The sequence below is a fragment of the Cucurbita maxima genome, unplaced genomic scaffold (assembly GCF_002738345.1).
Source record: "Cucurbita maxima cultivar Rimu unplaced genomic scaffold, Cmax_1.0 Cma_Scf00922, whole genome shotgun sequence".
NCBI classification, from domain to species: Eukaryota; Viridiplantae; Streptophyta; class Magnoliopsida; order Cucurbitales; family Cucurbitaceae; genus Cucurbita; species Cucurbita maxima.
In genome coordinates, this window is record NW_019272938.1 from 1 (window position 1) to 9,435 (window position 9,435).

The 9,435-nt window shown below is 41.8% G+C and overlaps 1 protein-coding gene across 1 annotated transcript; it reads right to left on the reverse strand.

Moving 5' to 3' along the window:
• Nucleotides 1-4,491: 4,491 nt before the first annotated feature.
• Nucleotides 4,492-5,945, reverse strand: LOC111475039. The gene is made up of 2 exons (XM_023119771.1): nt 5,512-5,945; nt 4,492-5,260 (listed from the first exon to the last, which is right to left on the reverse strand). The coding sequence occupies exons 1-2, from the start codon at nt 5,943-5,945 to the stop codon at nt 4,492-4,494; spliced, it is 1,203 nt and encodes a 400-aa protein (XP_022975539.1).
• Between the last annotated feature and the right edge of the window lie 3,490 nt (nt 5,946-9,435).

The window sequence follows — 9,435 nt, forward strand, 5'->3', positions numbered from 1 at the left end:
ACTATATGGTTAGGGTACGTTTGGAAAACAATATGACTAAGGTATGTCTATGAAATGATACGACTATGAGATGTATAAGGACAATAAGGTTATGACAAGATTAAAAATACGATAGGATTAGGATATGATTTATAGGGTAGGTTTTGTTGGATTCAAACTCTCGTCCAAATATAACATATTTGAACTTGGATGTAATAACGTGCTATATATAATGCACCCTATTAATTATTACATAGATGGTATATATTTAGATAAATAAGGTTAGAAAAGTAGTGAGCCTGTTGTATACCAATTTGATTTGACTATATATAAAAGAAACAAAACAATGGATTTGTGAACAAAGAAAAAGTTACCAACTTAAACTCCCAAAAAAAAAAAAAAATAATAATAATAATAATAATAAAGCCTCAAACATAAACATATTCGGTTCTCATCATATTGTTTGCTTTTAAATCAAACATGATTATTAGCTCATGTTTTGCACAATCCAACTCTCATTCTCCCCGTGGGAAGTTGCAATTTGGAATCATATAAAGGATTCAATTCTCTTGGCTTACTACAAGTCTAAAGACAACGATTTAGGCAAACATGAAATCGAACTTGGAGCGAAATACTTTTGGACCTTTAAAGATAATTTTTGGCAATCAACACGATTTTGGTGCAATTTTAGCAGCAAACACGGACATGCTTGTGGTGAATTATTTTGGCCAGAAATGGAAAATTGGTTTAGTGATCAATGTTATAATAGTATTTGTACTTGGGCAGCACGAGACAATGACATTTTCTTACGTCTTGGTTCTAAAGAATCATATCTATTAGAGTACACTTGGAAATGATGTCGAGTTTCATTGGGTTGATTTAAACCCAATGTCCAAGGATGTTGAGTTTCATTGGGTTGATTTCAACACAATTGTTGAACTAGACACGAGAAAACCCTTATTGCTTTTCTATTTTGAGATTGGAGGTCAATTCTTTTGTACTTGTCGAGCTAAAATGTATATGGATGATAATAAAAATAAAACATGATATATATATATATAAACTTTTTTTTTTTTTTTTGGAATGATACAAGTTGTAAGGACCTGGCTAACTCGATGACTTCATTAAAGACAGGAAAATTTTTAGCGAAATAAAACAAGAAAATTTAAAACATAATATACATTATATCAAAATAAAGTTCATACATGAGTTTTTAAAACACAACCCAACATTTAAGACACAAAATACGGAATGGACACAAAACATTTTAAAATAAAAAGATTGAGGACGACGGGTGAAACTTGTCTACGGCACCTACTCCAGAGTCCGCTCCCGACCTCGAAAAGCTCCTTATTACCTGAAAAATAAGGAATGAGTACAAAGACTCAGTAAGTAGCCTACTTGTAGGTTCTTAATCGTGTCCTTGATATGCTAGAGTATCACACTCTTTCTTTTCTTTTTCTTGTTCTTGTTGTAAGTACTTATGCTCTTTAGTTCTTATCCTTGACTTGTATGTTCTTATCACGATCTATTCTGAGAACCTTGGTCCTTGGATCCTTAAACTTTAGTTCTAATCCAACGGCCGGTTCTTAGGTCTTGGTTCTTGGTCTTAGAACTTAGATCTTGATCCATGTTCTAGTCATTGATCTTTGTCTTGCTCTTGGTAATTTCTAGGTTCTTGTTTTGCTCTTTTAATGATATATAGTACTAAATTATAGTTTACCTTGTATATCATATTTGATATTTTATTATAAGCAAATGTCTCCTTAACATAGGTATCTTTTCATATATTGTTATTTCCATTTATTCTATTTCCATATCCTTGCAATTTATTTGATTATAAATAGGGAACTTTCACACACCATTCACTTGTGGTGGTTTAGCAAACATTCTCAGGTTCGTTCTCCAAGACACTCCCCTAAGATTTATGGCACTAGTCATGAACCTGGAAACCTTTATCCAAGGTTTCATGCGTTCCAATTGACAGAGTTTCATAATATTTGGAGGTTATCTAGTTCATGAACCGAAGCTAAATTAACTTATGGGTATTATCGTCATTTTACATCATTTCTTGGTTTACCTACTTAACCTTATCCAATGACCACCAAATTTCATATATAGTCTTAACGTACCATATCATGCATTTGAGTTCACATGCAATCGTTCATGCAATAATACAAACATGCTCAATGGGAAGATAACGTTCATCTTCATCCGAAGCGCAGATTTCACATATTTTCCTACATCCTTTATCATGCATACATTCAATATCGCATTGTCACTCTAAAATGATTTTAGAGTCGATCATATCTAGATCCTATTGATTTTCTTAATTAATTTATTTGCATGGCTTACATGCTAATATGTTAGGTCTAGCAAGCTAGGATTATCAATTTTACAGCATGCATGCTTAATCCAAGCAGTTCCTACAAGTATTACTCGTTGGAATCCAAATGGTTACTTACATGGTTAACGCGTGTTTTCTCGATCTCGAGTCTCTCACTGGAGAGGGTTCCAAAAATTATGAAATTTCCTTGATGGGTCCTAATTCACATAATAATAAGGTCAGTATCGAAGTTGGGATGAAAAAATACCAACACGCAAAAAACGGGTGAGAATAGGGGGCTCCACGCAACTGCACGTACATGCAAGATCCCCCATGCGCTGGCACGCGCCCCCTGTCACAATCGCACTTTTAATGGCAGCGGACTTGCGATTGTGCGACACTCACTTTCCAATGACAAGTGAGCTAAGCCAATTCGTTCTTACGTCGCCTACGGCCAAGCGACGTATGCTCGAGCCTCTGACCTCAGTTTTAAGAGAAGGTTTTAGAAAACGAGGGCAGAGAGAGATTTTTGAAAGAGACGTTATATAAGCAAGAAAGAGAGAAATAACAACGGCTCACAGTATATAACCTTAGGTAGGGAGAAGTTGACAACTAGTCGTATCCCCCTATAGTACATTCTGAGGCATTTCATGCCTGACAGGCCTAAACATGATATTTTTGAAACGTCATACTTCCTAGAAATACAAAAGTAAAACACTAGAATATGAAAAGACATGAAGGGTTGGGTTTGTCATGGGCAACATGCCTTAGACGAGCATGATCGTGACATCCTCCCCCACCTAATTGGTTGACGTCCCTGTCAACCGACAACTTTCAAACCTGGTTATGTGGGTGGCGGCGGAGTCTAGATCTTCGGCGCGTTCCCAGCTGGTTTCCTCCATAGGGAGATTCTTCCATTTGACAAGGAATTCACGAATCGTCCATACAGGTCTTCCTATCTTCCTAACTCTGTCGGCTAGGATCTCTGCTATTTCTTTGATGTCTCTTTGTTTAAGATCGATACTCGGTCTCGTGATTACATTTCACTGGTTTATACGTCCGGGTTAGGGTGATAGGGCTTCAAGTTGCTCACATGAATTATCGGGTGGATTTTCATCCATGTGGGTAGTGCAACTCTGTAGGAGGTAGCTTCGATCATTTTAAGGACTTCAACCGGGCCTTAATATTTTCGAACTAGTCCTGGTCCTTTCGACTGCAAAATCTGATTCATTCTGGTCTCAACTTGATGAGGACTTGATCTCCTGCTCGAAATTGTTGGGATCGACGCTTCTTGTCCGCCCACTTCTTCATATGCTTGGAAGCTTTCTCTAAATATGCCCGGGCTATATCAGTTGTCTGCTTCCATTCTCTTGTGAAGTTTTGAGCTTGAAGGTTTTTCCCTGGATAAGGATGATCAATAATATGAGGCAAGGCCGGTTGTCGTCCACTTACAATTTCAAAGGGACTCTTCCCCGTAGACGAGCTTGTTTGACAATTGAAATAGAATTGAGCGACATCTAACAGTTGTATCCAGTTCTTCTGGTGAGCGTCGATGAAGTGACGTAAGCATTCTTCGAGCAAGCAGTTGAACCATTCTGTCTGTCCATCGGTTTGAGGATGATAGCTCGTGGAGATGTTTAAAGTCGTTCCCAAGAAGGCAAATAGTTCGGTTCAGAATGTGCCAATGAATCTACCATCCCTATCACTGATGATGCTCGACGGAATGCCCCATAACTTGACAACTTGTTTGAAAAATAGTTGGGTTGTTAGTTCAGCCGAGCATAATTTGGGAGTGGGGACGAACGTCGTGTATTTTGAGAACTGGTCTACGATAAACAAGATGGCGTCATATTTCCCGACTTTTGGGAGGTGTGTTATGAAGTCCAGAGATACACTTTCCCAAGGCTTTGTTGGCACAAGTAGAGGTTCCAAGAGTCCCGAGACTTTGGTTTTTCGACTTTATCTTGTTAGCAGATGAGGCACGTCCTTGTGTACTCCATGATGTTGTCCCGCATACTCGGCCAAAAGTACCTCTTTTTTATTAGGGCGTATGTTCTTTGCCACCCAGGGTGTCCGGCCCATAAGGTATCATGACATTCATAAATGAGCTTCTTTCTCAGTTCTCCCGTTCTTGGAACGTATAATCTGTTTCCTTTAGTCATTAGAAGGTCTCCCTCGACCCAAAACTATCGTGTCTTCCCGGCTTTATCTAGCTCAACGACAGCTTTAGCCGATGGGTCTTTGTGTAAATGTTCTTTGATGACGTTGTGCATCGATCCATCGATCTTACTTGACTGAATATAGGCTGACATGCACAGGGCCGCATGTTCGCCCTTCTGACTCAGCGCATCGGCTCCTTGATTACTCTTCCCTGCCTTGTGTTCGAATTTGAAGTCGAATTCCGCCAACGACTCCTGCCACCGGGCTTGTTTTTTCGTCAATTTTGGTTGATCGAAGAAGTGGCAGATGACGCTATTATCCATCTTCACTATGAACTGTGATCCCAAGAGATACTGTCTCCAAACTCGTAGGCAATGGACTACAGCCAGCATTTCTTTTTCGGAGACAGTGTATCTCCGTTCGGCATCATTGAGCTTTCGACTTTCATAAGCGATGAGGTGGCCTTCTTGAATAAGGACACCGCCTAGGGCAAAGTCGGACGCATCTGTTTCTATTTCAAATGGCTTTGTAACATCTACTAACCTGAGGACAGGATCCCTCGTCATGGTTGCCTTAAGATCTTCAAAGGTCATTTGACATTTATTTGACCACGACCAAGGGTGGTCTTTCTTCAGGAGCTCCGTTAAGGGGGCGGCTCGTCGTGAAAACCCTTCGACGAACCGCCTGTAGTAGTTTGCTAATCCTATGAAGGATTGCACATCGGATACAGAAGTAGGGACTTTCCACTCTTGGATAGCTTTTATCTTATCGCTATCCCTCCCGATCTTTTCACAACTGATGACATGAATAAGGAAGTTGATGCATGTTTGTGTTCCCCTAGGGTTGTGCTGTATACAACTATGTCGTCAAGGTATACTATGACGAACTGATCAGAGTATTCATAGAAAACCTGGTTTATTAACGTGCAAAACGTAGCTGGGGCGTTTGTCAAGCCAAAGGGCATTACTAGGAACTCGAAGGTCCCATATCTTGTTACGCACGTCGTCTTGGACTCGTCCCCCTCAGCGATACATACTTGGTAGTACCCTGATCGTAAGTCCAACTTCGTGAAGTATTTGTCCTCGTGAAGTTGGTCGAACAAGTCAGATATTATCGGTAGTGGGTATTTGTTGCGTACCATCACCTTTTTTAAGGCTCTATAATCTATGCATAAACCCAACGTCCCATCCTTCTTTTTCTGAAATAGTACGAGGGCTTCGTAAGGTGCCTTTGCCGGGTGGATGAATCCTGCTGTCAACAACTCATCTAGTTGTTTCCTCAATTCGGCTAGCTCAGGGGAAGCCATTCGGTATGCGTTCTTTGCTGGGGGTTTAACCCCCGGAAGGAGTTCAATTTCATGATCAATGCCTCGACGAGGTGGTAATGTTTGTGGTAAGCTCTCTGGCATTATGTCAGCATAACTGTCTAGTACCTCCTTGATTTCGTCTGGGATAGTTTCTTCAGTGGTCACTTCTTCCATCACTGTATAGCCATAAATGTAGGTTCCTCTCGTGCGAGTCCTCTTTTCAATTGTATAGCTGAGATCATTCTAAGATTACCTAGCTGCTTGATGCCTGCAGGTATTACTGTAGGGTTGCAGTCGGTGATCACCAAGCATTTCGCTAGTGGCATTGGGATAACTTTGTCTTCAAGAAGGAACTCCATCTCAAGTACCACGTGAAAGTCGTCTACGTGGACTACGACAAGGTTCAGCTCTCCTGTCCAAGTGCCTAATTTGAAGGGGACTCTTTTGGAAACTCCCACAATAGGCAAGGCCTCGGAGTTGACAATTTTCATTTTTTGAGGGTCTTTCTCTATGGTGAGTCCAAATCTTCGTGCTTCTTGATCTGTGATGAAGTTGTGAATCTCTCCTGAGTCTATCAAGGTGCACTTGATCGGTCGAGAGTTTATTGTCGCATCCACAAGCATGAGCCCTTTCTCTATTATCTCCTTCGGGTCGGCCTTCCGTTGGAGGGCTGACAAGAATTTGAGCGCACCCATTTAGGGGTTGTCTTGATCTTCCTTCTTGTCTAGCATAGTCTTGACTCTTGTGTCGTTGCTCTCTTGAATGGACACTTGGAGTGTAGTGAGAGAGGCCCGATGAGGACATTAGGAAACTTTGTGGGGGCCTTTACACAATATGTATTGTAAAGGTGTCGTCGGGTGGTTCCTTTGAGTGTAAGGTCCTCGAGATGTCCCTGCTTGGTTGTTCTAAGGAGATCTATCTGTCCACCCGCTTGGTCTGTCGTTACTTCCGTTTGGCCTGTTGGGGCTTCCATTTAGATGACCTGGCAGCTTATATGTTTTGCCCACAGTGTTTGGGGCCTGTGTTGTTTTTCTTTGATAACCTGCTTCGTTCCCATAGTCTAGAAGTCTCTCGGCGCTGGCAATTGCGGTAGCTAGGTCTTGAATCTTTTTCTCGTGTACTTTTGTTTTGGCCCACGGTTGTAACCCATTTATAAAGAAGAACATCTTGTCCTTTTCTAATGTGCCCCTAATATCTAGCATCAGGGTCGAAAATTGTCTGACATAGTCCCTTATGCTTTCAGTTTTCTTTAGGGCTATTAGTTTTTCTATTGCTAGATGGTCTACGTTTTCGGGGAGGAGTTGGTCCCCTCAACTCTCTCTTGAGGTTCCCACGAGTCTACGGTGCACAATCCATCCTCGATGTTTTGCACCTTCGTACGCCACCAAAGTTTTGCGTCGTCTGTGAGATACATCGAGACTACTGTCACCTTTATGTCGTGGGTACAAGTCGGTGTGGCTTTGAAGTACTGTTCGACATCAAAGATGAAGTTCTCCAACTCTTTGACATCCCGGTTCCCTTTGAAAGGTCTAGGGTCTGAGAACTTCAATTGTTGGATCCTGTATTAGTTTGCCCAGCCGAGACGTTCTCCACGGCTTTCATGGTCACCTCGATACGGGTGCTCATGGTGGACATCTTTCCTTGGATGTCATCGATCGTTGCTCTGAATTCGTCATCTAATCCATTAAACAAACTCATCATTGTATTTTGTAACACGTTGAACTCTCCACCACATCCCTCCTTGTGCGCGACAGAGCTATCGGATCTACCAGACGGTCTTGGGCTGCTCGTAGGAGCAACTTTTTCTTCGAGTGAGGTCACTAGAAACATCTGTTCTGCAATTGGCAACCCATCCAGGCGGTTGCCCATTGCGTCGATCACTACGACTTTTTCACTCAATTCCTTCACCCGTGCTTCACTTCCAGAAAGCGGAGGGTGTCAGGGACTTCTTTGAGAAACAGCATTTCCTTCTCTATTAAAGTAAGCCGGTCGGCTTGTGATTTGGGTGTCGACTTTGTCGTCGACATGTTTTCGGTCTTTGCTATTTCACAGAGCTTACAAAGCTCTAATACCACTTGTCACAATCGCACTTTTAATGGCAGCAGACTTGCGATTGTGCGGCACTCACTTTCCAACGACAAGTGAGCTAAGCCAATTCGTTCTTACCTTGCCTACGGCCAAGCGACGTCTGCTCGAGCCTCTGGCCTCGATTTTAAGAGAAGGTTTTAGAAAACGAGGGCAGAGTGAGATTTTTTAGAGAGAGATTTTGGAAAGAGACGTTATATAAGCAAGCAAGAGAGAAATAACAACGGCTCATAGTATATAACCTTAGGTAGGGAGAAGTTGACAACTAGTCGTATCATCCTATAGTACATTCTGAGGCATTTCATGTCTGACAGGCCTAGACATGATATTTTTGAAACGTCATACTTCCTAGAAATACAAACTTCCTAGAAATACAAAAGTAAAACACTAAAATATTAAAATATATGAATGGTTTGGTTTGTCAAGGGCATGCGGCCATGGGCAACATGCCTTGGCCGAGCATGACCGTGACACCCCCCACGCGCAATGAACAGAGGCGGTCAGCTCGGGCATCGCGCGAGCAGTGGCGCACATCGAACCCCAACGACGCAAACTTACCCTTCAAATTTTTTGGCATCACACATGGTGCACAGGGAGTGGCGAGATCGTTAGGTTGGACTGTGGGTCGTGAAATCGGTTGCGGGTCAGTTTGGTGGTTCCAGACGCTGTTTGATTCACGTGAGCATTTTGATTCCGGTTTGACCCGAATTCGAGCGTGTTGTCGCGTCTCAACAGGTAGGTTGAATGCATTTCTCTAGCAAAATGTTGCCACGTGTCACCTGCTCCGCCGCGCTGCTTTGTAAATTAGGCGACGTGTGGCAGCAATTTTCTCTCTCAGGTGTGTTTTCAATTTTTTAGGATCGACTCAGTTTCTTCACCAACGTCAGAGATTTTTTATTCACCTACATCGACGTATTTTTCTTGAACATAGAATGAATTGAATACATTCAAAGATACGGAAAAACTCACGTTTTCTATTCTTGTCCATTTCACTCGAACTCCGATTAAGCTCTAATTTTGGTTCAGGATTCCTTCAAGAAGCCTGTGTGAATCCTCTTTTAATTACACACCTCGAAACTCTAGATCCATCATTCAAGAAACTCCTTAGATCCAGGCAAAATCGAAACGAAAAAGGCCATAGTCTTACGTTGTCCATTCTCTGATTTTCTGGCCGGAATGGGCGAATCCACCACCCAAACTCCTCCTCCAGCATTAAGAGGAGTCTTGATTGAAGTTTCTTGCCTTGGATTCGATCTCCAATGGTGGATATGAGGCAGCAGATTACTCTATTCTACTTTTCTTTCAAAATCCTACCTTCTTCTTATCCCTTCTTCTTTTCCTCTCGTTTCTTTTGCTTTCTTGTTATGACTCAACTATCCAAACTCAGGAGTAGGGGTCTTCTTTTCCTCTCGTTTCTTTTGCTTTCTTGTTATGACTCAACTATCCAAACTCAGGAGTAGGGGCAAAATGACCTTGTCCCTATGTTGATCTTGTCAGTTTTTTTTAATCTTACAACCATCTCGAGCATAGTTTTCTTCTTCGTCGACTCGAGCCTCGGTCTCTTCAGCCTACAATAAAA